Here is a 27431-nt window from a genome sequence, read left to right as displayed (position 1 = left end):
GTGTGTTAATGGGGCCATGTCAGAGTGAACACACAACATACAGTACCACACAGCATTAGTATGTAGTCAGGAAGTGGGTCACAAACAGAAGCTGCTTCCCAACTCGATGCTACACATTGATCTTACTCGAGTTTTGAGGAGGTTGTGTTTAGTTTAAATTCAGTAAAGTCAGAACAGTGAAAACACTGAACACATGAAAGAGTTTGTCCTTTTGATGGTGTTGCTGATGGACACTATTCTCCCACAATGCAATGCAAACAGAATCTGAGGAGCCGCTCACAGCTGCAAAACATCAAAATAAACTTCAGACCTGAGGAAACAAAACAGGTGTCAGATCTCTGTGAAGTTTCATTTGTCTCCTCTCCGATCTGAGGTCTGGTGGTGGTGGTGGTGGTGGTGGTGGTGGTGGTGGGTGGTGGTGGGGGGGGGGGGATGTGTAGAAATACTCTGTTTAGAGTAAAGGTCCTGCATTCAAAAGTTCAGAACACGTATCTGCATCTGAATATTTATTAAAAATACCAAAAGTAAAAAATATATTACACAGCTGTGGTTCCCAACTGGCGCAGCCACAGGGTCCAGATTACTCCTTTGTCATCAGTTCAAGGTCCTCACAGTAGCTGTCTCTTACTCTACAGCAGGAAACGGCACTTCAAAATAAAAGCTTTGTGCCGGAAATTCAATGTACTTAGAAATAAAGTATGTTTTTTACCAGTTAACCAGTGGGGCTTATTCGTGTATCAGAATTCAGAATCAAGGTGACAGGTTGTATAAAAAAATGTCATTACATTTTTTCTACAACTACAAATAATTTCTGCACACTTACAAACTGTCATTTCTCCAGCATTAACAGCTGACGCTGCTCCGCTCTGACTGTTCTGCTGGCTACTGAAACATCGTGGTGCAGACTATTTACTGGAGTTTACCAGCCTGTCGCTCATGCTGCATCTGAAGATAATTACAAGCACGGCTGTTCTTGGCTTTCAATGTCCGACAGTCCACCACTAATCAAAAGTGCTTGTGGTCCATTTACAATGTATGTGCAACCATTGTTTGGACATAATCATCAGGATCAATATCAGCTAACTGTGTCATTAGAAAATCAAATCAGAACAGTATTTCTCTGATTAAATAATATTTCATGTTCTGGTGAAACACAGATCCATCGTCCGTTCCAATGGACAGATAATTGTGAAATAATCCAGAGTAAGAGCTGTAAATGTTTCATGTGACATTCTGACATGTATCAGTAATATAACAACATGTTTCATGTTCACTTCAAAAACTGCTTAAATACAAAGTATGCACTGTAACAGCCTGAGTAATGGACTGAAACGTGCCTGACTCTTCCTCCTTGCCTCACGGTCGGCCATGTTTGTTAAAAAAGGGGCGTGGCTCTACTGCAGTCCACTTCAGATGATGTGGAACACTGTGATTGGCTTAGAGACAATCCAGTCAGATAAGTCTGTGTATTTGGGTGGAGTCAGGGGCCGTACACATGCTGCATCTTTAACCAGCTGGAAAACACGAGGTCAGGCGCTGTATGAGACTCTTGCACCTTTTCCGTGCCAGCTTTCAAGAGCGCGGAGGCGGGTTGCGTCTGAGGTTGCTGAGCAACCATAACAACCACCGTGTCATAGCCTACTAAGATATAAACCTGAGTGCAGAGCTGATCTTCTTCCAGGTGCTGCTTTTTGAGCGTGTATTGGGCTCAAATATTGGCTGTGAGACGGACGTAAAGCTCTGACAGCTCTGCACTAACATGATCAGCTTCTCCTCCATATTTATCACAGACTGATATTTACTGAAGAAGGAAATATATCTGTCAGCTGTGATTGGTTGGTCCTCGTCACATGACATGCAGTGTGCACGACTAAATTCCAAAAGTTGAGCTCTGTGGTGCTTGTCAAATCATTTTTTATGCACTGGGGAGGGGCTTAGGTTTGTTATCATGGCTAAGGGGAGCGGCAAACAACTGTAAATGGCTGTTTTTTTGTATTTATCTTACTGCCAATTTTTAATGAAATTTTTTTGGAAGGCCTGTTTTCTTTAAAAATCGCCTGAAGGACACCATTTATCAGCCAGAAACTGTACAACCACAAATTATCATTGGATTTTCGAATTTCGGATGGTCTTTGGACACATCATGTGCAGTGAACACTTCAGTCAGAAGAGAAAAACACAACCAAATCTAAGCTTAAAAAATGTATAGATCATCAAAATCACTGTATTATACAAAGAAACTGTTTGCAGGAACAAACCAGCAGCACGACAAGAGTGGAAAACTGAGGTTTTTTTCAACTCCAGAATTTCATCTTCAGCTTTTAACTTTCTAACATTAAAGTGTACGTTATTAAAACCTAACAGCTAATTGATGGTGGAGCGAGGGTCGTGCATTTTCTGCTAGTCACTCAGGAGGCTCAAGGAAAAATATCTGTAGCTTCAGGGAAGTCACACCCCAGCCACCCCCCTCCTCTGATAAATAAAGAACAGTCCCTAATATATCATCCTTTACTTTAAAGATTTCCACAGTAAAAACACAAAAACAAAATACATTTTAAAGGAGAAACGGCTGTTGAAACTCAACAAATATGCAGTTTGTAAGAGTTTTTTTTGCAAAAAATGATAAAAATCACTTTTCGGTTTGTTCGTGGGGGGAGGGGAAAACGGAGGCTTTTTTTCAACTCCAGGATTTCATCTTGAATTTTCAACTTTCAAACATCAAAGGGTACCTTATAAAAATCTAATAGCTAATTGATGGTGGAGCGAGGGTCGTGCATTTTCCGTCTGTCACTCAGGAAGATTCAAGGAAAAATATCTGTAGCCTCTCAAAATACAAGAAAAAAGACAAAGTCACCCTCCTCCTCTGACAAATAAAGAACAGTCCCTTACTTCCTGTCTCATCATGTGGTACAAAATGGCCAAACACATTGTTAACTGTCAGCAGAAACAGGTACCAGTAACAGATGAATATATAAACTGTATGATGAGTCTACAGGTGAGTCCTGTGAGAACTGATGAACCAAACTTCAGCCTCAATTGATTCTTTTTTTTTTTTAGGTAACTTTCTGTATTTTTGCTGAATAAGTATTTTCTCCTGTTGAATCATAGTACCGTCTCATTTACTGACATTTATTTCCCTTATTAAAGCTGATTTAAACTCCTCAAACTGACTTCCTGTTTCAGTGTCTGTGCATCAGGAGCTGTCCGCGGTGCTGAAACCAACACGGACTGTCTCGCGCTCGGTGCACGAGGCTGCATGATATTTTATTATCATTTTTAATAAGAGCTCACTGTGTTGACAGGCCTATCAGTGTGTGTGTGTGTGTGTGTGTGTGTGTGTGTGTGTGTGTTCGTGTGTGTAAAACAGCGTCCTTCACATTTATTGGGTTGTGGAAAATGTGTCAGCTCGTGCGTGCTATATTCATCTGTCGGCGGTCTTCCACGTGAGCGGAAGAGAGGAGCAGAGCTGTCGCGTGACGCAGTCTTTTTTTTTTTTAATATGTGTTCCTTCTCCTCACCTCCATCTTTGTTTCAGATTTTACGGTCTCGTGTTAAAACAGCAGGTGTGAGGATGTGAGGCTTAGTGCACGCGCTGTGAGCCAGCCTCCACCTCCCGGTAAACAACCTCCACCTTCAATGCAGCACACACACACACACACACACACACACACACACACACACACACACACACACACACACACACACACACACACCGTGTTTTCATTCCACCTGCATCACTTATTGACCTGGCCTCCATCATCCGGGCCCCGGGCGGTGCTCGGCAGCGGGCGGAGCGGGCGGAGCAGGCCGGGCAGCATCGGTTATCAAACGGCCTAGATTTACAAACGAGACTGACGGAGACAGGGAGCCAATCAGAGGAGCAGGAGAGGCGCGAGCTGGTCTCTAGTGACACGCTGACCTGCTGTCTCGGCGTTACCATGGCGACAGAGGGTGTGATGCAGAGGGGAGAGGGGTGAAGGTGTGTTGTTATAAGTGTGTGTGTGTGTCTCTAAACACAGGAAGTGATGAGATTTCAGCACGGTTTAATTTCTAATATTAGAAACAGGCGTCCTCCTTTCAGCGTCCACAGTCTGATAATCTAATAATGTCATAATGATGGAGGCCGGTCAGACGGACAGACACACAGACCTCCTTCATACTGAGGCCGGTCAGACGGACAGACCCACAGACCTCCTTCATACTGAGGCCGGTCAGACGGACAGACACACAGACCTCCTTCATATTGAGGCCGGTCAGATGGACAGACACACCGACCTCCTTCATACTGAGGCCAGTCAGACGGACAGACACACAGACCTCCTTCATAGTGAGGCTGGTCAGACGGACAGACACACAGACCTCCTTCATACTGAGGCCGGTCAGATGGACAGACACACAGACCTCCTTCATACTGAGGCTGGTCAGACGGACAGACACACAGACCTCCTTAATACTGAGGGCGGTCAGAAGGACAGACACACAGACCTCCTTCATACTGAGGCCGGTCAGATGGACAGACACACAGACCTCCTTAATATTGAGGCCGGTCAGATGGACAGAGACACAGACCTCCTTCATACTGAGGCCGGTCAGATGGACAGACACACAGACCTCCTTCATACTGAGGCCGGTCAGATGGACAGAGACACAGACCTCCTTCATATTGAGGCCGGTCAGATGGACAGACACACAGACCTCCTTCATACTGAGGCCGGTCAGATGGACAGACACACAAACCTCCTTCATATTGAGGCCGGTCAGATGGACAGACACACAGACCTCCTTCATACTGAGGCCAGTCAGATGGACAGACACACAGACCTCCTCATCATGTGGACATGGGCGGACATAAAGGCTGTGAGGCCCCTGAGCACCAACATGTAATGGGCCCCCACCCTCCTGCACTGGAACAAGACACCCAGACTCAAAAGAGACGTGTGTGTTGTTAGTGGTTTTGCAGCTCTTGATTGTCACTTTTTGTCTCTGAGTCATTTTGTATCTGACTGTAGTTGTTTTGTGTCTCTTTGTAGTCACTTTGTTTTTTTACTGTATTCATTTTGCGCCTCACTGCAGTTGTGTTGTGTGTCTTTGTAGTCATTTTGCATCCCATAGTAGTTGTTTTGCATCTCTTTGTAATCTTTTTGTTTCTCACTGTAGTCTTTTGAATCTGGCAGTAATTTTGTATCTCATCGTAGTTGTGTTGCGTCTCTGTATTTATTGTACATCTCTTTGTAGTCCTGTTGCATCTGTTTGTAGTTCCATTGCATCTCATTGTAGTTGTCTTGCATGTCTTTGTAGTTATATTGTGTCTCTTTGTAGTCAATTGGCATCTGTGTCATAATTTTGTGTCTCATTATTGTTATTATGTCTCTTGCAGTCATTTTGCATCTAATTTTAGTTGTTAAGTATCTTTTTTTTTAAATCATTAAACATCTCTTTTTAGCCCTTTTTGCACCTTATTTTAATAATTTCCATGTCTTTGTAGCCCCTTTTTGTCTTTTTGTAGCCACCTTGCATCTTTTGTAGTCATTTGTATCTCTTTTGTAGTTTTGTGTCTTACTGTAGTTGTCTCGTGTCTGTGTCAGAGTTAAACTCTCAGGTTCTTTTGGTTGAAAAACTGCAGCTTAAGTTTTTATACTTTACATAATCCTGAATATTTAGTTGATGCTGGAGACGAAGAGAAGCCGACTGACTCCTGTCTGGAGCTTTCTGCCACAGCAGATCCACTCTGTCTCTCTTCTGCACAGATACTATACTAAATACTACTGATAAGGGCCCCTTGAAGCCCCAGGGGCCCTTGGGCCTGGGCCCTGTAGGCCTGCTCAGTAATCCATCCATGCATGTGGATGTGACCTACATGTTATTTATGTAGCCTACATCGTAGATGTGTTACAGTAGATTTCAGCAGCAGGCTAAGTAAGCAAGTCGCTCCACTTGCAGCCTGAGAGTCAGTTTGTGGAACGATGAAGAGACGAGATGTCAGACGGGACTGAATCTGATCTGTGAGCTGACGTTAGTGAGAAGATGCAGGAAGAGAAAGAGTTTCAGCAGTCTTACCTCCATCAGAGTAGGTTTCAGTGCCGTATCCATCCTGCAGCCCATTGCTCCACGTCCCCTCGTACCGGGCTCCGCTCGCCGTGCTCTCCAGCTGCCCGTAGCGACCTTTGAACCCCTGCGTCCACTCCCCTCTGTACTCCCAGCGGCCCTTGCTCTCCACTCCGATGCCATGCCGCTTGCCCTGTGCCCAGGTGCCCTGGTAGCTGTTCCCGCTGGGCCACGTGTACACGCCCAGGACCTCGAAGCCGTGGCTCCAGGCACCTGCATACTCGCCCTGACCCTGGGGCCCCGTGCAGACCCCTCGCCCGTGGGCCTTACCCTGCTCCCACCCCCCGCAGTACGACCCCCCGTCATCAAAGTCAAACCTGCCTCCAGTGGACATGCATGAAACAGGTTTAGGCAAATCCTTAGAATGTCAAGAGAAAGAAAAAACAAAGGCTGGGTTCACTCAGGAGGAGCAAAGAGGGAGGAGGCCTCGTTTGAATCTGGTAGCATGGAGGTGCAGGGCCTCGACTCTCCCTCTCCTCTTAGTTTAGGACGTAAAACACCAGCTCCTCGTTTTAAAAGCAGCCGGACGTGGCCCGAAGAGCATCACCTTATGACGGAGAAGCAGCCTAAGCCTCAGCGACGGGTCTGGAGTGACGAACGCAGCTGCCGTGCATGCTGCTTCCCATGGGCATGCAGGCTCAGAGTGCTTCTCATCCTCCTCCTCCTCCACTTCCTCCTCCACCTTCCTGCTCCACGCAGCCTCGCAGCCGGGAAGCTCGCCGGCCCGTCGCCTCAGCCCGTGCAGCGGGGTGCTCCAGACAAGTGAGGCCTAGGCTTTTCCAGCAGTCCCAGAGGCCCACAGAGCGGTGGCAGCAGCAGCGACTGAGCTCGGCTCAATCAGACATTACAGCATCCACACATCCCTGCCGCACCGCCGGCACACGGAGGGGGAGACAGGACAGGGATGCTGCTGCACTGTACGCCATCAAAAAAAAAAGAGAAAAAAATCAGAGAAGTTGTAGCTGTAGCATGGCCTGGAAACAAGGCTCAGACACACACATCCATAACCACACACAGCCTCAGCCTCGCACACACACCTCGGCAGACATAACGGAGAGTGAATATCTCCTCTTCCTCCTCTCCGCTCTGCTGTGATCCGAGGATGAGCCACTCTCTCCTCTCCTGGAGACGAGGATGTGAAGAAGACAAAATTAATTATTCCTCTCCTCTTCCCTTTGTCCTCTCCATCTCAGCGCTCGTCTGAAACCTGGATTGTTGTTGTATCCCAAATCCACCAAGTCATCTGTCCTCTCTTGTTTTTCGGCCTCTCTCTCTCTCTCTCTAAAATCTGCTCATTACAGGACTGTTCCACCCCAGCCAATACCCCTCCCCCACACACACTCACACACACGCACACACACTCCTTCCCTCAGCTCTTAAAGAGATAGAGACGGAGGCATGGTGCGAATAGCTGCATGCACGGAGCTGGCTGCTCTTTCCCTTCGGGGATACAGCCTGCTCTTCCTAATTATCCAGCCTCATTTCACCCTCTCCTCCTCCCAGACTCAGATCTGGTCAGTCAGCATCTGTTTTCCTGATAACTGGAGGTTTGTGAGCTCATTGATCTCGTGACACTCTCGCCCCAAAACCTAATTGTTGTTAGTCTTTTTCACTGTTGTCTCGGAGGCAGACCGATGGACTGGAGCCGTCGCTGAGGGAGCCTCATCAGACCCAGACTGACCTGTAAACATACAAATACATATCTGTAAATACACCAGCGTCACCACGATCTGACGACCAATCACAGTCCTCTTTACTGTCACAGCGGTCACATGGTAAATACTGTTCTAATCAATAACTGCTGCATGATGGTATTGGAAATCTATCTGTCATTGAACACACCATCTGTTGGATCGTATGGTGACCAGAGGAACGGTGTCATAGATGAATCGACGCCAGCTGTGTCGCTGTGAACTGGTCAGACTGGGAACTGTGGGCTGTGTCTTTATTTCTTTGTAAAGCAGACGAGTCCAAACATTTTGGATGTTGTCTCCCGCGGTGACTGTCACAGTTCAACCTTTGTTACACAGGTAAGAAGAGTCAGGTGAACAGAACCAGAACAAATCAATCACTAGATAAGATTACAACGTAAAGGTGTGACATTATATTCACTGAGATATAGACATATACAAAACCTGAAAAAAAGATGTATAAAACCCAAACATAAAATAAAAATAATAAACTACATTAATAATTTTAAATACAATAATAAATAAATATTGCAAAAAATAATAATAAATAAAACATTTATATTTTATGTTTAAAATAAATTAATTTATTTTATCGCATTGTTTTGTTTTACATATTTTGATTTATTTTTTATTTATATAGTTTTTTTATTATTTATTTATTATTTATTCTCTACTCATTTTCCTTATCTGTCATCTGACATGCCATGACTTGTAACATTATTTGAAAATAAATATAAATTTCTATATATGTAAATAAAAAATCTAAATGTAAAAAATATGTAGTCATTTTATGTATTTATAATATTTATATATATATATATATATATATATATATATATATATACATTATTTATTTTATTTTTTGTTTTAGATTGTTTCTTATTTAGATTGTTAATTGATTTTAATTTGTCTTTTTTCCCGCTTTGTTTCCTTTATATATGACGGTGCTTGATTTGCAAAAAAATATTATTCCAAAAATGTAAAATATTTATTCACTAAAATAGATAAAATATTTTAAGGAAAGCAAACTTTAATTTTATAATGTATTTATCATATTTTTATGATAAGCACAGATGCTTCTGAATGATCACTGAAATATTAAGGTAATACCACAGAAAGCAGCGTGTCTATTATGTCCTTCCTCTTCTGTGACACCACGTTATTATTTTATCACTCTGATTGTGAAGGTGACACTAATCTGTAGAGTATATAGGCTGCAATATAGTACAGAGTTCAGTATTTATAGTTTAGAAATCAAACTGACAGAGGAGCGAGACTCAAAGTACAAGTCAGTCTGTTACTTCAGCACCACGGACAGAGCCATGGATCCATCAACACACAGCATGATGATGTTTCAGCCACAGATTCAAACTGATCTGATTAATAATTATGGATTAAAATAAAATGTGTTGATCACAGCAATACCTTTGTACTTTAACTTTAATAAAAACTTGAATGCAGGACTTTTATTGGTGTTTTTACACTGTGGGTTTGCTACTTTTTTCTTGAGCAGAAGATTAGCAGTGTTGAAAGAAGTACTGAGATCTTTAACTTTAGCCAAAGTAACAACACTACAGTGTAAAAATACTCAAAGTTACATAGAAATAGAAATACATATTCAGTCAACATGGTTTCATTTTAATAACTGTTTTTAGTCCACAAAGATCAAATTATGCAATATTTTTTTTTAAAAAATCAAAGATTAAAGAAAAACCTAAAACAAAACCCTGAAAACTACATATCATCTTGTTCACGATAATGCTGGTATAATTTTTAATATGATATGAAAAATGCATATCCTGATATTTGCAGTACTTTAACTTGTTAACATATTGACGTCATACTGTTACCCACGGCAACAACAGGCATGGCTGAAAGTGAAATTATTATTGACTGGTGGTTCCAAAAAGAGGAGCAAAACTAGATCACTTATTTTGTTGCAATTCAATGTTCTTAAATCAATAATAAAATATTTTTTACTAATTTGTCATATCGTCAAGAATATTGTTATCGCAAATATACAACGAAATATCATGATATTATTTCAGGGCCATATCCCCCACCCCTACTGAAAACAGAGTTGTGTATCAGAATTAAGTTTCTTCTTCTTCTGACCCCTCAGGTGGAAACCACTGGACTAAACTATCCAACTGTATATAACATAATTAAAGCTGTCTCCACCTGGAGCTGCTACAGCAGAAACACGCTGCTCGTACACTGCTACTTCAGTCTTCCAATAATATAATAATATCATATATAATAATACATCAGTCACACAGGAGACATTTTACCGCAGAGCGAGGAGCTTTACTTTGATACTTTGGGAATATTTTACAACTAAAACTGTAATTTTACCTTTTAAATGCAGTAATTTTACTTGTAGTTCAAAGCTAGAAATATTCCTTTTTTTAATGACTACAAAATTATTTTTAAACTCCATTTTAAATTATTTTAAATATTCTTTTTTAAAATCTTTTCATCACCCTTATTTCTACCTTTAGCAATCATTTATTGCTATTATTTTTTGTTGTTTTGTTTGGTTCCATTTCTGTATTAATCAATATGCATGATGATTCTTTGTTTGCTTATTGATTTAAAAAAAAATTAAAAAAAATAAAATAAGGGTCTCCCTCAACTGATTTCCTGAGTCTTAAATAAAGGTTTGGAGTTGAATCTTTTTCCTCTGACTCTTGAGCTGCTGCAACATTTGAATTTCTGCAGTGTGGATTAATAAAGTCTTAATTTAGCTTTAATCCACTGATGTTCACCTTTATAGGAGAGTGAAGTTATAAATTGTGGACCTGCAGTCACTTCATGTCATAATCATGTCACTGATGTCTGATAAAGTGACGAGCTGCTGAAGCTACATGTTTAAACTTCCTGATTACAAGATTTAATGTGAATCCACAGAAAACATCACAGTGATTTATTTGTCTTTCATCCATTCATCTTTATATGAATGAGTTGGTTCATATCTTATAAACTTAACACATGTTTTACATCTAAAGGTCGATTATATAAAGTAACTACTGACTGTCAGATTAACAGAAGAATTTAAATTCTCGCTGAGATGTAAAGTCCAAAACACAAGCTCCAGCGTGAAAGATTTACTGGGATATATCGGCAGAAATTAAATATAATATAATCAGTCTGTTTTTTGTTTAGTTTATAATCACTTGAAATAAGAATCGTTGTGTTTTTGTTACCTCAGAATGAGCCGTGTATATCTACACAGGGAGGAGTCCTCTTCTACAGAGATCAACATGTTGCACCGCCATGTTTCTACAGTAGCCCAGAGCGGACAAACCAAACACTGGCTCTTGAGAGGGACATTCGCGTGTTGTGTGCGCGTTATATTTCGGTTTTTAACTCCTTCGTTGTTGCGAATTATTCACGCTATGAACATTTTCGTTCAGAGGCTCTTATTTTGAAGTCATACCTTTCATTTAGAGACTCTTATTTTGAAATCTTGTTCCGTATCGCGAGTTACTTCCGTGTCTTGTTACTCCGGTGTCATTTCGGCAGTGCAACCATCTCTGGTGATGAAGACGCAGATGCTGAAATGATCATTTCTAATGTTAAACAATAGATTATATATATATATACACATATATATATATATAAATATATATATATATATATATATATATATATATATNTATATAAATATATATATATATATATATATATATATATATATGAACTTTGTGTTGTTATACTGTTACATGATTAATTAAAAAAACACACTTTATTTTTGCATCAGCCAACAGAGTTCTCAGTGTCTCTGACAGTCTCCATCCATGTCAGTGAAAACATGGATGCTTCACACACAGAAGATCTATACAATCAGCACAGTTTCAAGATTAGAGTCACCAATTCAGTATCTGACCAAATGTCTCCCCTTCTGTTTCTGAGACGTTAAAACAAGATGATGTCACAGTCAAGCTGACCTTTGACCTTTTGACCTTCATTATTTGATCCTGTTAGACATTTGTGTCAAGTTTGGTCACAATTAGTTATGGCCAAAAACATGTTTTGTGAGTTAGTGTGACATTTGAAGAAGTTCCTGAAGGTGACTTGACTGAAGCCCTTTGCTCCCCCAGGGAGCACAAGTCATTGACGAATGTCCTCCATTCACTCGCTTGTTGGCGGTTCGCTCCAGATCTCCCCAGCTGAGCTCACTCAGACACATTTCTGTCTGGACATCTCTTCTCAGGCTGTTCTTGGGGCTCTTCTCTCTTTTCTTGGTTCCTTGTGGGCTCCAGGAACAGCCCATTGGTCCAACAGCCCATTATTCCGACATCCCATTGTTCTGAAGTCCCGTTGTTCCGAAATCATCATGATGCCCTGTGGTTAAGGTCTGGTTAGGTTTAGGCACAAAAACCACTTGGTTAGGGTTAGGGTCAGGAAAAGATCATGGTGTGAGTTAAAATGAAAAAGAAAGTGGCAATCACATATGGGAACAATGGGATGTCGGACCAATGACATGGACCCGTGGGCTCCATCACAGGGTTTGTCAGGTGATGTTTGTGGCAGGTTTTCTGAGGGTGTGTCCAATCCACCTTCACTTTCTCCTCAGAAATGACCACAATATTGTGATCTGTTCATTGTTGAATCCAAGTGGACGTTTGTGTCAAATCTGAAGAAATTCCTTCAGTTATTTTTGTAAATTTTATTTGGTTCAGTGAGTTTGTGACAATTTTGCTCATTTTTTGTCTTAAATTTGGACTGATATTTATCAGTTATTGTCTCGACCACTATGTGGAAGCTAATGAGGATCCAAATAAAGAAGAAAGTTGTTCTTGTGATACTGTTGGAGCTGTCACCACCTGCAGAGACAGGAATCAGGGTTGGGTGCACTGTGTGCCGGGTGGCAGGCAGGGACGGGGCCCGGGCGTACTGATCCCTGGTGACTGGCTCTGGAAATATTGCATTCACATGAATGAGATGGATGGAAGGTCACAGTGACGCTGACCTTTGACCCTCGACAACCAAAACCTAATCAGTTCATCCTTGAGTCCAATTTAAAGAAATTCCCTTGAGGCCATCTTGAGATATTGTGTTCACAAGAACAGATGGACTGAAAACACAATATCTGTCTGTCGTTGGAGCAAAGATAAAAACAGGCCTAAATATATTTTTGATTAATATCAAAATGTCTCTGATATTCCATCTGTAACTCTTCAAATATAGACTACTGTATGTGAATACAGGTCCTTCAGACTGATCTGGTAAATTAGAAAACCATTACATACAAAACCAGTACTTGAGTAAAATGTAATTACCATACAGCAGCGGAGGAAGGTAACAAAGTACGTTTACTCAAGTACTTTACTTAAGGAATACTTAACTTTAGCCACAAAGTGACCATTTGTAAATCAGTTACTCACCTGTTCCGCTGAATTCTTCAGTTTTTCATGCATGCATCCACGGTGACGGAGAATCCACAAATTGGAGAAGTCTTCATGAACTGAAGTAAACAGTGTCTGTGTTTCTGCATCATCTGAATTCTGGGTTTAAGTATATTGATGATAATACTTCTGGACTTTTACTTGGACATGCACAGTGCAGTATCGCTACTTTTGCTTGAGTAAAAGATCCTAATTTACCACCAAAAGCTGAACAGACTGTAACTATGATCCCCATAAATTAACACATAATACTTGTACACAAATAACATTAACTGGAGGGGCTGAATATTATTTCTGGTCATTTTTATTCATGTTTTCGACAGTACTGTCAGACTGTGTGTTGAGGATAATAATGTTACAGCCAGTTGTTTCTTTGTAAAATACCACGGTGTATTTTTACAGGTCGGTAATAAACAGCGAAGAACAAACGTGATATAAAGAAAAACAATACAAAACAGAAATGGTGAAGATGTTTCCCTCTGAGGGACAGGAACTGGTTTAGGTGAGGATGTCGTGGGCTTGTTGCTCCACCAGCATGGCCATGTTCTTCACGTCTCCGCACCAGAAGTCCAGACGCTCCTTCATGCCTTTAATCTGAAACAACACACAGCAGGTAGAGTCCGAACTTTAACGTCTGATACGGATTTATTTGGTGGTTTATTTTACTGATTTCTGCAGATATCGTGTGTTGTTTTTGCCTTAATTCCCCCTGACAGGCAGGTCCTCATCACTATAAAGTCCATTTTAAAATCTTTATACAAATTTAAGTTGAAGAGATTTAAACTCCAGAAACAGACTTGACAGATTTAGCTTGATCATTCCAGTCGAAACGACTCATCACATTGTGGGACTATGAACAGTCGACTAGCAGCAGGGGCTGACAAAAACGTTAACAACCAAACATGAAGCAGGTGTGAGAAGAATAAATATATCAGCAGGATTCACGTCAGATGATAAAAATCTGTTCACATATGAAGCAGACGGAGGACTCACCTGCTGCAGGTCCAGCACTCTGGGCTGCACCCAGGTCATCTGCACCTTCTGGTCCACCTCATCAATGTTCCCTTTGATCAGGCCCACAGACAGAGCCTTCATCACCAGCAGCTCCACCTGCAGGAGACAGCCCATCACTTCTCTTTAGAGTCTTCCTCACAAACAAATACGTCTTCATTTGGACTAAACAATGTACAAACTACTGGAGGATCTGAGGCTCCGTGCTGGAATTAAAACATCAAGTTAAGGTGAGACTCAAAGTGGATGATGCTGGTCAGCGTCAGGAAGGTTTTATTGACATTTACCGATGAGCTGATTAAACAGACTTGTCTTCTAACTGACCTCATTAACAGGGATTTTGGCACTCTGAGCGATCTCAGTGAAGGTGAGCTGTCTGTGGTTTGCAGGACGAGTGAAAGTCATCTGGAAGAGAAAGGAGACATATTAAAGGGTTTAATATTCCTGTTTTTTAACCTTCACGGTGACATCATCTCTGTCACATATGAGGTGTGAGAAAACGTCACAGAACTGGATAGTTGTTGTTTGAGAAAGCTGCTATTGTCCAGTCTGAGCAGAGCAGCGCCGAAAGGTTCAAATAAATATTCCTTTTAAAATAGCTGCTGAAAATCTGCAAGCAAGCCAGGTGCCATCTGTGGTGACTTGACCAGCAGACTTCACTACAAGCTGATTGGCTGTTGAAACTGGTGACAAGCTTTACGTTCTAAAATCGATTTGACCAGCTGAGTTGCAGGTGACACCATCAGCCGGCATGAGTTGCGCTCAGACCAGCTAGTTCACACCACTGCTACTTTTCTCTGCAAAATTATAAAACCATTTTGACTTGTCGTGAACTGTTGCTCTGAACTGGGCTTTAGGAAACACTGGAGTGGCGTGGGCGCTCATCGTAAACGTGGCTGAATGAAAACATGTTAGTGTGGATGTAGCCTGAGTCTCACTGTCTTTTGGGACTCACCTCCATCACGCAGAGCAGCTGGATCTTCTGCATCAGTTTTGCTTCATGTGCTGCGAGATCAGGCTGGAACCAAGAGGAAAATAAATCAGACAGGAGTCAAATATCAGTGATCATCATGTACAATCCTTTGACCAGGTTCCTGACATTCAAATCTGAAAGCTCAAGTTTTATTTGAGTAGAAAATGAACCCCATAGATGCTGTTTCAATGTCTTTGTACTATGTTAAATGTTGACATTTGTCCAGTTTGGCTTGATGACTAAATGTCTATTAGCACAACGCCAGCTCTGATCTTTCAATGTGCTGTTTAGCAATTAACTGCTTAAGTTGTCTTAGTCTTTAATTTGTCACCCGTCTGCACCTTCAGTCTGCATGTACTGATTTTTTAAAACAGCCTCTACACTGTGTGACCTCTGGGTAAAAAAAGTCCACAAAAAACCAAACTATCCTCAGTGTTTTCATTTAAAATACTAAACTGTTAAATATATGAATTATCAATCACGTCTAACAAACGGCCAAATGATGGACACTGTAGATGTGACGTCACTGGAGAGCATCTGTTGGGTCCTGACATGCTGATCAGAGTCGACTCGGCCAGACATTTAATGTCAATGTTCAGCTGTATATATAAATGTTACCCACCTGTTGGCCCCAGGCAGATTTGAAGCTCTGGAATTTCTCCACGTTGCCTCCGTTGAAGGCGTATAGTGTATCGATGAGCCACTGTTTGTCTGTGTTCCTCAGCGACTCCAGCACAGGATGCATCAGCTGCAAAGACACAACAGCAGAAGTCAATAAGCTTCAGGTGAGACAATGATCAGCATTGATTAACAACACACAATGACCACTGTGTTAAATCCCACCAGCTCTCCAAAGTTGTAAACTCCTTCTCCCAACAGTCCGGCCAGTCCCAGCGTGAACGCCCTCTCCTGCTTCTCCGTCTCTGAGGAGGAAACAATGACATCAGATCATTCAGCCACTGATGTGACAGACTCCATCAGACTAAGTCCAAGTGTCTGCTCACCTGGAAGGTCTTTAATGTCCACACATCCCAGGTAGCGCAGAGCGTCCTTGTAGTAGGAGGCGTGGTTCCCGATGATGCGATAATATTTGCTGGAGAGGTCATAAAACCGGCCGTGGACCGACGTCACCCCGGGCAAGTTATTCAACATCTCCTCAACTTCCTCAATGATTTTCTGGAAGTGTAAAGACAAAGTGGGAATAAGTGTTCACTGTGGATCAGATTTCTTTGACATGTTTTGAGTTTTTACCACCAAGGTTCCATCATGCTTCATATATGTATATCAACATGCACTATCTGGTTAGACGCTAGACTGCTTTTTGTTGTCATGACGTTGAATATAACTGACTATAATCCTGTTTGCACTGATAACATAAATGTGAACTGACTGACACTGGAAAAAAACATGTTAATTTGACGACTACAAGCCGGGATTTTAAATTATGGGGATCATCTTCTTTTAATATTAATTCTTAACAGATTCATGGTTGTTTTTCCTTGAGGGACATTAAAATAAAACTTTCACATTTTTTATACAAAGTGCATCAGTCGGGTTCAAAGAGTTAACTGTTTGGCTGCCATCCCATTTCTGAGTTGCTGCTCTGCCAAGTCGCCATGTTTACTTTACATACAGTGCAGGAGTTAATAAAAACAGGGAGGAATATATCAGATGTTGTTTGACCGCTGCTGATATTTAAGACAGATTAAAGGACAGAGGAGAAAAAGCAGTGGCGGTTGCTCTCCACTGTGTACGTTTTGTTGTTTTTTTGAGAATGGCAGCAACCTCCAACCAGTTATTTCAGGAAGAAATTAGGAATTACACACCCGTGTGTGAGTCGCATACACTCCTGTCGTCTTTAACAGCTGTTGGTGTTGCAGACACATCACGTGTGAACATCACCAGCAGCTTGACGTTCATACCTCGTTACATGTGAAAGAGGTGTGAGCTGCATTTTGCGTCAGCAGCTTAAATTAAAAAAAGGAGAGAGCTGAGAGTTTAGGAGCTTTTTACCTTTGTGGCAGGAAGATCATTGATCTCCAGTTTCAGACTGCCGATAGAAGTCTTGCAAAGAATGACGGCTTCATCGCTGCTTTTCACCTGAAGCAGACGGAGACACATTTAAGTCTGATCACGTTCATCATTTAATGTATATTTTAAAAACTGTGATGTATCACTCAACGTACCTTTTCCTTGGTCTTCTCCAGAAAAGTGATGGCATCTTTAGGATCTGGAAACAAAAACATTTTTGTAAACACTAAAAAATATGAAGTTTATTCTGCAGAGAAATAATTCCTGCTGCATCTTGTTGTTCTCACCTTTCATCTGTCTGGCAACATACAGTATAATCTCCATGAGGGACAACGGGTTGATTCTGATAAGGGGGGCAAAAATAACAAATGAGCATCGAAACAAGCAGGAAACAGTGAAGTGCTACATGTTAGACTAAGTGTCTGAGAAACCGTGATCTCACCTGTGTTCAAAGTCACTGAGGAAATTGTCGTAGAGCTTTAAGAAGAGAAAAAGGAAAGGAGGAACGGTCAGGTCACAGAAAACATCAAAATGTTTAATGTTCATTTTGTTACAGTGGCCACTAATATTAATTTGGATTTTGATATTTTTATAGTCAATGTTCCACATTTATAGGGAACATTTGCAAAAGGTTCCTCCTATTATCTAAATTTCTGTTGGTACATACAGTAGATATTACAGATGCAACTATGTGGATGCTCATAAAAATTGATGTGATTGTTGCATCCTCACTCATCCATTGTGGTACAAGTACAACATGTGACTGTGGTGTAGTTACCTGTATGAGGCCATCTCCTGTCTTGAAGTAAGGATCTTTAACAAAGTCTGTCAGCCTGAGAGTCAACTGGTGCCACAATCTGTCAAGACAAAAAAACACAGTGTCTGTGATCATCACCAGTTCATCTGAATTCCACTGCACCACTCCAGCTGTCTGACAAAAACTACATCATGAAGCACTTTTTACTTAAAATACATCAAACTAATGGACATTTTGTACAGAACAAACTTTCACACACAGCTCCTTTCATGTCATCATTTTCTCTTTAACCTTCATGGTGATGTTCACTCACAAAACAGCAGTGGTGGAAAAGAAGTATTCAGATCCTTCACATAAGTTTAAGTTAGAGATGCACACTATTGGATTTTTTTTGCCGATATCCAATGTTACAACTTATGTGGCCAATAACCAATACTGATATATATCCACTTTTTTCTCCACCTGATTTTAGTGATCATCAAGTCTCTTCTGTAGTGGAATTAACACCATATTATGCATGCATACTCTTACCATTACGGCCCACCAGCAGATGGAGACTTGAAATACAATACTCTTCAGTATATTTGATATTCATTTATTGTGTGAATAAGAAAAAGCATGCTGGTCGATTCGGAGCTCAATTTATAGCCGATACCGATGACATAATGATATTGTTGTGCATCCCCAGTAATAGTTCTAAAACCACACTGTGACAATAAGCCACTACAAATAGTCCTGCATTCAAAACCTTTAAGTGAAAGTATGTATCAGCTATAAATGTACTTAAAAGATGGAAACTAAAAGTGTGCATGTTGCAGTAATCTGTTCCCTGCTCTCAGTGTTTTTGAATGAAGATTCATGCTGCATTTATGTGTATGCATCATCTTACTGCTGTAGATGTTTTAAAATTGTGCTCATTTTGACTCCTTTATATCCTACTGGGTAGTTTAATCTGCAGCAATGCAACACATTCTATAAGTTCATCACGTTTGAAGGGGGGCTGTCCTGTGACGACCACGATTCTCTACAAAGTAAGCGTATCATGGTGTCAGAAAAAGAGCCTTGTTTTCAGCTTTGTGATGGTGCATCTTCCAGCTGATTCAGAAGGGTTTTTAAAGAGTTTATGGAGCTTATGAAGCAGGTGGTTTTTCCTAACACGTAAAGGAGCATCCTGATGTAAATTACAAATATTCAACATCATCACATCTAGAGTGTTTTCACTGTACAGTTAAAAACTGTTTTCTGTAGAGTAACTAAAGCTATCAGACAAATGTAGTGCAGTTCAAACTTACAGTATTTACCTCTTTGATGAAGTGGAGAAGTATAACGTTATAAAATTGCATATAATGGAAAAACTACAGTAAATACAGGTACCTTAAATGTGTACTTGCTTAGTGTGCTATAATCCTCCACTGACAAACAGCACTAAAGTTAACTTATTATGTTCCTGTAGTGCAGTGACTGAAGACTCACTCTTAGCATCAGAGCTATCAAACACCCAAGAAAAACTTGTTATAAACTTTGTCTTGCACCTGTCTCAATCTCGGCTGTTGGGTTAGAAGCTCTAAATCATTAATTAACGTTCATGTTCCTGGTTTAATTGTTTTAAATATAAAGATTAAAAGCCAACTTTCCGCTCTGATCCTTAGCAAGAAACTTGCGGCTAACATTAGCCGAACCTCAGCTACCGCTACCTCCGTGCATGACTCAGCGTGCATTTCCAATGAATGAGCGAGCTAGCGTTAGCTAGCCTAGCGTTAGCGGGGCACTTCCAACATTAGCTAGCTGGCTTTGGTTTTTGTACCTTTTGTTGTACAAATCCTCCAACGTGTGCCACTCCGTCGCCATCTCCGGCGTGGAGCTGTTGCTCTGCTGCTGTTTGAGGTACCCGGTAACATCTTTCATTGTGGCGACAAAACTGTGAAGTTGAAATCTTTTATTCGGGGATGATGAGTGTTGTTGAATTTCCAGCTAACGTCAAGTAGTAGCCTGCTGGGAGTCTGTGCGCCTGCGCGGCGATGGGGCGCAAAGGATGATGGGAAATACAGTAGGCAGTGTTTGCAAAGCTCGCCAGTGTTGGCTAGGATTTGCTTTTTACGGCAAAGTTGATTTCATGACCGCGAAATACATTATGTTTATTGCTTTATAGCATGGTTTGTCATCAATAAACGACGATTAAGTAGCACGATAGGCGACCAAGCTCGGTGGCTAATAACTGAGCTAAAGAACGGAGCTAAAGTTAGCTAGGCTATACCTTTTAAAAATCGCCTTTGTTTTTATAATGTGGTAGCCAGGCTATACTGTACATTACGGTACTCCTTTCTGCGTCACAAGGGGGTCAAAGGTCGACTACAAACATTTCAGCAGGCAGACAGTCATTAGCAGCATGTTTGATCTGATTTTAGGTGTAGAAAATGTGCTGACAGCTCGTGTCCGCGTTCAGAATCATCTTCAGTCAGTTACAGTCATGTGTTAACGGTTTAGCTCACAGTTACAGCGGTGTCATGGCTTCTTTAGTGAGCTCCTCATTAATGTCACCTGTCCGACTTTGTTGTTTGTACCTGTGCTCGAGAGCAAGCAGGAGGACGCTCTCTGCTAACGGTCAGTACACAGGCAGAGCTCAAATTATAGATGTAGTATGATTTCAGCTCCTGTGACTCATACTTTTTTTTTCAATGATAGGTTTGGGTCAAAGGAGTTTGTGTCCAGGTGAAGGTGCAGCAGCTGTGTGCAGGTATTTAAACCTCAGGGACACACACCTCTTTATCAGACAGCGGTGGCGGAATGTAACTAAGTACACTGGCTCTCAAGTACTGCACTTAACAACTCATATTAAGAAGCACGTGTGCTTTTTACCCCTACAGTCCAGTGGAAACAAACACAACAAAACATGCTTCTCCTGCTACTGTTCTTCTTAAGACAAACAAACTATTTAAAAACCCTCCTGGAATAGCTGCAAAATGCATTGGCACAAATGTTATGTTATTATTATTATTATTATTAAATATTATTATCATCATGTATTTTTTCACAACTAAACAGATAAAGTAAAATCAAGTAACCATAAATTTCATCACCAATTTGTCATTTACTTTCGTTCATAATTTGAATAATCGATTTACCATATGGTCTATAGAATGTCATCGTGTCTTTTTTGTCTTATCAACAATCCAAATATATTCAATTTATTATAATATATAACAAGGAAAGGCATCAAATTGTCATATATATGAAACTGGAACCATCAAGTATTTGTCATTTTTACTGAAAAGTTGACTTAAAAATTGTGAAAAGTTTCCTTCACAGTTTCTTTGAGCCCAAAGTGACTTCTTCAGATGTTCTGTTTTGTGTTAACAACAGTCCAGAATCCAAAGATATTCAGTTTGAATTTGTGCATGACTAAGGAAACCACAAAACATTCACATTTGAGAACCCAGAACTGAATACATTTGGTATTTTTCTTCAAGAAAATCAGCATTGTTGTTCATTTCTTTTCTATGAATGGAGTAATAGTTAAATTGAGTGATTTTTGCAGCTGTACTTGTCCAAAAAAGTGCAGTTAAGCATTTGTAATCAAGTAAAACATAAAACCTGATATCCTTTTAGTGGAGTACAGAAACAATAAGATGCAGGATGTTTATGTGATCCTGCTGCAAGCTAATAAAAAAAAGTTTGATCTAAGTTGAAGAATATAAGTGCAGTAGAGGGAATAGTGGGTTCAGGTGACGAGAGTCTCTGTGTGGTTCAGAGTTGCTCTAAACGAACTGTGATCCTTCACAGACAGACAAACTCTCCGTGGTGGAATGGGAGTCGAGGATTTTTCTCCCGTGGTGGCGGTGCAGGCGAGGAGCAGCAGACCCTGGAGGACATCGCCAAGAACATCAGAGAGCGGCAGTTCAAGAGGGTGGTGGTGATGGCTGGAGCTGGGATCAGCACGCCGAGTGGCATCCCAGATTTCAGGTAAAAGGTTCGACATTTGTTTTTTTATTTCTTTAAATCTGTGTTTCCTCCCTCAAAGAGTGTCAGATGCTCTCCTTTGGACTTAATATGTCAGTAGCTATAAACTGCATTGATACGGTGCATTTGAACTAATATTCTTGTTTAATTCTTTATGTAATTCTTGCATTTATATTTGACACAGTAATGGTGTGGTTATATATTGTAGTATATATATTGATGTGCAAAAAGCCACACAGCAACTCTTCCAGACATTAAAAGATGTGATATTTTGTGGGTGTTCCCTTAAATACTGACTGTATCTATGTTGATTCAATGATCAACGACCCCCTGTCATTGATGCAAAGTGAAAATGTCGACCATTTTTAAGATACGCCTTTTTTTTAAATGCACTTCCATCCAAGCGTACCACTTTTCTAAGCATTCAAACATTGCTAGCAGCCTAGCGCTGACAGTGGCAAGCAGCTAAGAAAAAGGCAACGAGGATATTTACTGGTATCTTCTCATATTGATCGCAGGCTCCTGAAATGAATCAACTTAAAATCTTATCAATCATATAAGACTTTGTGATGTCAGCAAATATATTGTTGTATAAAAAATGATACTGTGATGACATTTGTGATTAATGCCCCCAATATTTCTCATATTTCTTATTTCTTACTTTTCTTAATTTTCTCTCTGTATTGTGGTATATATTTCAACATAATGCAAATGTTTTTACAGACTTCTTACTTCTCTGTTTTCTTTTTGTCTTGTAATTCCTCTGTCTGCATATGTAAAAGCAACAGTAACATGACACAGTGTCCCTCTGCGGATCAATAAAGTATTTCTGATTCTGATAATTATCAGATGTATTGAGCAGATTGTTCTCTCGCAGGTCTCCAGGCAGCGGTCTCTATGACAACCTGCAGCAGTATGACCTGCCGTACGCCGAGGCCATATTCGAGCTCAACTTTTTTCACCACAACCCAAATCCCTTCTTCGCCCTGGCCAAAGAGCTGTACCCAGGGAACTATCAGCCCAACCTGACACATTACTTTGTGCGACTGCTTCATAAGAAGGGTCAGCTCCTCAGGATGTACACGCAGAACATCGACGGCCTGGAGAGATGTATGTATTTATATTGTGTGCTTATGGAAGTTACTACACGTCATTGAGACACATGTTCAGGCAATTCTAAGCCACCATGCTTGTTTACTTGTGTGTATAAAGTGGCAGGAATTCCTCCTGACATGTTGGTGGAGGCTCACGGTACTTTCGCCACCGCCACCTGCACCGTGTGCCTGAGGAAATACGAGGCAGAGGACCTACGAGTGAGTTAAAGCCCAAACACCAGCTCCACATGTGCAGTCAGAATCAGTCAGAATGTTTAAAATAATGGTTATTCATGATGTTGTTTGTGCCAAGGTGAACATTAGGCACATTCCTCAGAGTGAAAACTTGGCATAGATTATGAGACTTTATCTTTATGTTAGTTGATTTTGTGCACCTGTATTAGGAGGAGTCTTTTAGACACAGTTGAGCACTTATTGGCTTCTTCACAGTCCCATTAAATAGGTCTCATATCAGATAAGTTTGTTATTTTACAAACATATGAGGTTTACAGCTCACAAAATCTGAGTACTATTCCTGTTGTCCTTCATTTTACACAGGTGTACTGTTCTGAATTTGTGATTCAAAGCCAGAAAAAAATCACTTAAATTCAGATATCACTTTAGACCACTGGTTCTCAGCCCGGGGGCCTCGACCCCCACTAGGTATTGTCAAAGCTGTACATGGGGTCGCAATGACTGTTGATTTTATGAGGACTTAAGAAAACTTTTTAAAAATATATACAGCAGGCCAAAATTCAGCCTTTTATTCACTCAGAATGTCAGGAACACTCATCTCTGATTTAATATTCAGAGATCATATTCGCTCAAAATTCATCCAAATCTCTCATTTTACTCACAGTTATTGCCTTCACTATCTGGGTTAATTATACAGTTCATCAGTTTTTCTGTTCTGTTGTTCTGCATTGAATATAATATGAGATATCCATAAAATGTCACCTAGTCGGGGGTCGTCACTTTCCTGAGGTTGGGAACCACTGCTGTAGACTGTAATTTTCTATCTTGTCTCTATGTGTCATCAGCCAGATATATTGAGAGGGACGGTCCCAAAGTGTCCCACCTGTAAAGGCGTTATAAAGCCCGACATTGTGTTTTTCGGGGAGGAGCTTCCACGTCACTTCTTCAAGTACCTCACAGACTTCCCACTGGCTGACCTGCTGATCATAATGGGAACTTCACTGGAGGTGAGCGTCACTGCCTTCAGACCACATACCGTACCTGTAATCTGTGTTTTTTTTCCAGCTGAGACGATGTGTTACGGTGAGCGATAACACGAGGAGGGACGGTTTAAAGATGGAGAACAAACATAAAAATAAATAAATAAATTCCAGCAACCACCAGGTTATTGTTTTGCAAAAGACGTAAAAAAAGAAAAGAAAAAAAAAGCAGAATAAGTCTGTGCTGTCATTCATGTCACTTAAAAAGTTGCAGGTTTTATTTTTGAAGAGAGACAGGATGTGACATCAGATGTTCTGCTTTTAAAAGGTGCAGCATGAAGTAAGCTCTGCAGTTTGTAGGAAAAAAGGCATATTCGTCAATTATACTCATTTTTTCTGCAGGAAAATATTTGGGGTTTTTTCATATGAACATTCAAGAAAATACTGTATTGCATTTATCGTCAAGTAGTTGTGAGCTGATAAAAATACACGTTTTATCAGCTGGATCAGGATCCGTCACCTCAAACTCAGAGTTCCTGGTCGTAGTAATTCTTAATAGTTTATTGGTAAAATATAGTCCCAACTAAAACCACTGTAGCTGTTAATCTTGGTGTGGGCCTGGACCTTTGTACGTGTTACCTTCTCTTTCTCCATCTATTTCCTGTCTGCCTCTCCACTATAAACTGTTAAAATCGCAAAATACCCCCAAAAAGTCTTAAAAAAAGATTTAAAGTTTATTTGTACACCTGAACAATTCAACAGTCTTTAAAAGCTGCAGTTTATGTTTTTGCCCTGCAGGTGGAGCCCTTTGCCAGTCTGGCAGGAGCCGTGCGCGGCTCTGTACCCCGTCTCCTCATCAACAGGGACCTGGTGGGCCCGTTCGCCTGGCGCCGCCGGCTTCAGGACGTCGTTCAGCTGGGTGATGTGGTCGGCGGTGTGCAGGCCCTCGTGGATGCGCTCGGCTGGACTCAGGAGCTGGACGCTCTGATGGCGGCTGCAGCTGAGAAAGTGAGTGTGTGTCTTGGTTACATGCACACATTTACATTATAAATCTTCAGCATCAGAGTTCCCATGAGGCTTTTGGGTGTAACTTTTCTCCGGCTCTGTTCTATGATCAGTGCAAGTATTTAATCAAACAGCCAGGAAAGTTAAGTTGAGGCTGTAAAAACAAAACAGTGAGCTGAAAGACAAATCAGAGCTGAGGGGACTGTGGAATCAGGACTAATCACTTAAGAAAACATACTGTAAATACATTGTTAGCACCAATTAGTGCAGCCTTAAAGACCAGAAACTTGGCTGTTAATTGAACACTGTCATAAGTGTGCAGGAAACGTCTCATTATTACGGAAGCGTATTGCATTTACTTGACAAATTTCAAAAAAATCTGTTTTATTGAGTAATTTTTTTTATTTTTCCGTTTTTCGGTGTAATTTTTTCTGTTTTTCGGTGTAATTTTTTCTGTTTTTCGTGGTAATTTTTTTTTGTGTTTTTCGGTGTAATTCTTTTTATTTTTCTGTTTTTCATGATAATTTTTTCTGTTTTTCTGAGTATGTTTTTTCTGAGTTAAGAGAGCAATAGAACAACAGACGCTTTCATTCCTTTCTTGAGAGCTCGATATAATGGAAGCAAACATGACCCGCTTGTTTAGTTTAATCCAGTTTTACTTTGTTTTGGGTTGAGACACAAGGAGATACTCTTGTCTTTAAGTCATATAGATGGTGTTATCATTAGTTTGTCAACTTTACGCAGGCACCGGTCACTTGCAGGTGCCAGGTGTCTCGTCTCCTCGTTCAGGAAAAAAAATTACCACGAAAAACAGAACAGCCATGGATGCACACTGGGTGGCGCTGTTCTGATATTTTGAACTTTAGGGTCTAAAGGCAGGAACAACATTGTTGTCATTGGGTGTTTCAGCCAAGAAGAGCAAAAGGTTTTTGACCGCTGTGGCGAGGGACAGTGTGTAATGTGCTGTGTGTTCAGTTTGGATAAAGGAAAAAAGAAATAGACATTTATTCAACATGTATTTGGTGGTGTGAATAAATCCGAATAAATAAATACCTGCAGTTTATTGTTTGAGCACAACACAACGAAGGAAGCTGTGACATCAACCGTGCAAAGCACTTTAGCCTGGTCAAGCGTGGAGAAACATCCATGTAGCTGCAAGTAAAAGGCTTCGCTCCTACATAAGATGTTGCTGACCATGTAGTATCTTAGCTGTGTGTTGTGTGTGTAGTGATCCTCTCAAAAGTAAACACACACACACACAGTGACTACACACAAAGCACAACAGGTTTTTGGTGCTAAATTCCTGCAGTGATTTCTTGTAAAGTTATTCCTACAAACAGAAGCAGGAGCTGCACTGATAAGTTCACTGATGTTATTGTTTCCACTTTTATCTGCAGGCTGCAACAAAGACAGAAGAGTGAGCAGGTCGCCGCATCAAGCTGGAGGTTTGACTTCATTCACTGCACTCACAGTACAGAAAACACTGCAAGACTAAATCCAGACTGTTTTCACTGGGTTCACGTGGTGACACTTGGATCTTTGGTGACATTAAAGGAAACTCACAGATAAGAACTGCTGCAATGGAAACACTGAAATGTTTCTGAGTCAAATATCAGTAAACACAGGTAAGTGACGCGCAGGGACACGTGGCAGAGCAATCAGGTGCAAATGTTTATGTACAACAGAATATAATGTGCAGCTGATTGACCGTGTTGACTCAATAAGAAAGATGTGCAATATTATATTTTATTTATAAGCTTCTAATTTTAATGAAATGTGTCTAAAGGACAACGTCTATGTTTGTATGAGGACATTTAATCCCTCTGAAATCACTGACATCACTGGTTTGGTGGAATTAAAGGTCAAAACTTTACAAAATATGTGTTATATTTTTATCAAAGGAAATGCAGGGACATAAGAGAGTTACTTAAGCTTTTAAAGATTTTCAGGACAGACTCTCATGCGTAAACGTCAGAGGACTGGGTTGGGAAATCTTTCTGTAATATATAGTATGTCAGTAGTGTCAATAGTTTCCAAAAACATCTGCTCACTGTAGTTTTTATTAAGCAAACTGGAGGTAATAGTGACTTTGTTGGGGACTATTTTCAGTGGCGGATTAATCCACATTTGGTGCTGTAGTGAGTGTTTGTGTCAGGAGGACGGTGTGTGTGTGACTGTGTCAAAATAAACTACAGTGTGTGTGTTCATGGTGATGAAGGAA

The 27431-nt window shown here is 40.8% G+C and overlaps 3 protein-coding genes across 6 annotated transcripts in view; 1 reads left to right on the top strand and 2 right to left on the bottom strand.

Moving 5' to 3' along the window:
• Positions 1 to 11356, bottom strand: part of jph3a (junctophilin 3a) — a 29815-nt gene extending 18459 nt beyond the window's left edge. Inside the window, exons 1-3 of one of the 3 annotated variants that reach the window (XM_050040703.1) lie at positions 11003 to 11098; positions 7143 to 8122; positions 6058 to 7020 (exon numbers count right to left, since the gene is read on the bottom strand). In XM_050040703.1, coding sequence (XP_049896660.1) covers positions 6058 to 6439 — 382 coding nt within the window. In that variant the 5' untranslated portion in view covers positions 6440 to 7020; positions 7143 to 8122; positions 11003 to 11098. Of the gene's footprint in view, positions 1 to 6057; positions 8123 to 11002; positions 11099 to 11235 lie in introns of those variants that run through there. The other 2 variants (XM_050040685.1, XM_050040694.1) reach the window with 2 other exon arrangements.
• Positions 11357 to 13493: 2137 nt separating this feature from the next.
• Positions 13494 to 20005, bottom strand: psmd13 (proteasome 26S subunit, non-ATPase 13). Its single transcript, XM_050040810.1, has 13 exons — positions 19784 to 20005; positions 18001 to 18079; positions 17665 to 17699; positions 17510 to 17565; positions 17378 to 17421; positions 17205 to 17291; positions 16196 to 16367; positions 16035 to 16114; positions 15814 to 15939; positions 15174 to 15236; positions 14543 to 14623; positions 14201 to 14317; positions 13494 to 13801 (listed from the first exon to the last, which is right to left on the bottom strand). The coding sequence occupies exons 1-13, from the start codon at positions 19882 to 19884 to the stop codon at positions 13706 to 13708; spliced, it is 1137 nt and encodes a 378-aa protein (XP_049896767.1). The 5' UTR covers positions 19885 to 20005; the 3' UTR covers positions 13494 to 13705.
• A 24-nt stretch (positions 20006 to 20029) lies between these two features.
• Positions 20030 to 27431, top strand: sirt3 (sirtuin 3). Of its 2 annotated transcripts, XM_050040848.1 has the most exons (8): positions 20030 to 20580; positions 20662 to 20713; positions 21760 to 21939; positions 22814 to 23046; positions 23149 to 23249; positions 24071 to 24232; positions 25004 to 25213; positions 26608 to 27431. In XM_050040848.1, exons 1-8 carry the CDS (start codon positions 20484 to 20486, stop codon positions 26629 to 26631), a joined length of 1059 nt encoding a protein of 352 aa, XP_049896805.1. In that variant the 5' UTR covers positions 20030 to 20483; the 3' UTR covers positions 26632 to 27431. The 2 variants fall into 2 exon arrangements, with proteins under 2 accessions (XP_049896805.1, XP_049896816.1); XM_050040859.1 differs by lacking the exons at positions 20030 to 20580; positions 20662 to 20713 and having other exon boundaries at positions 21808 to 21946.

This window comes from Epinephelus moara, chromosome 1, assembly GCF_006386435.1.
Source record: "Epinephelus moara isolate mb chromosome 1, YSFRI_EMoa_1.0, whole genome shotgun sequence".
NCBI lineage: Eukaryota > Metazoa > Chordata > Actinopteri > Perciformes > Serranidae > Epinephelus > Epinephelus moara.
Note: the sequence above shows the minus strand (reverse complement) of the source record. Positions and strands in the feature narration are given on the sequence as shown.

What these genes read in the sequence shown, in the direction of transcription:
- psmd13 (XM_050040810.1), bottom strand. Translation starts at nt 19,884, where the DNA reads ATGAAAGATGTTACCGGGTACCTCAAACAGCAGCAGAGCAACAGCTCC. An exon ending in CTCAGTGACTTTGAACACAG is followed by an intron (nt 17,566 to 17,664) that starts GTGAGATCACGG and finishes CCCCCTTATCAG; the next exon opens with AATCAACCCGTTGTCCCTCA. An exon ending in TGGAGAAGACCAAGGAAAAG is followed by an intron (nt 17,292 to 17,377) that starts GTACGTTGAGTG and finishes CGTCTGCTTCAG; the next exon opens with GTGAAAAGCAGCGATGAAGC.
- sirt3 (XM_050040848.1), top strand. Translation starts at nt 20,484, where the DNA reads ATGGCTTCTTTAGTGAGCTCCTCATTAATGTCACCTGTCCGACTTTGT. An exon ending in ACGAGGCAGAGGACCTACGA is followed by an intron (nt 23,250 to 24,070) that starts GTGAGTTAAAGC and finishes ATGTGTCATCAG; the next exon opens with CCAGATATATTGAGAGGGAC. An exon ending in TAATGGGAACTTCACTGGAG is followed by an intron (nt 24,233 to 25,003) that starts GTGAGCGTCACT and finishes TTTGCCCTGCAG; the next exon opens with GTGGAGCCCTTTGCCAGTCT.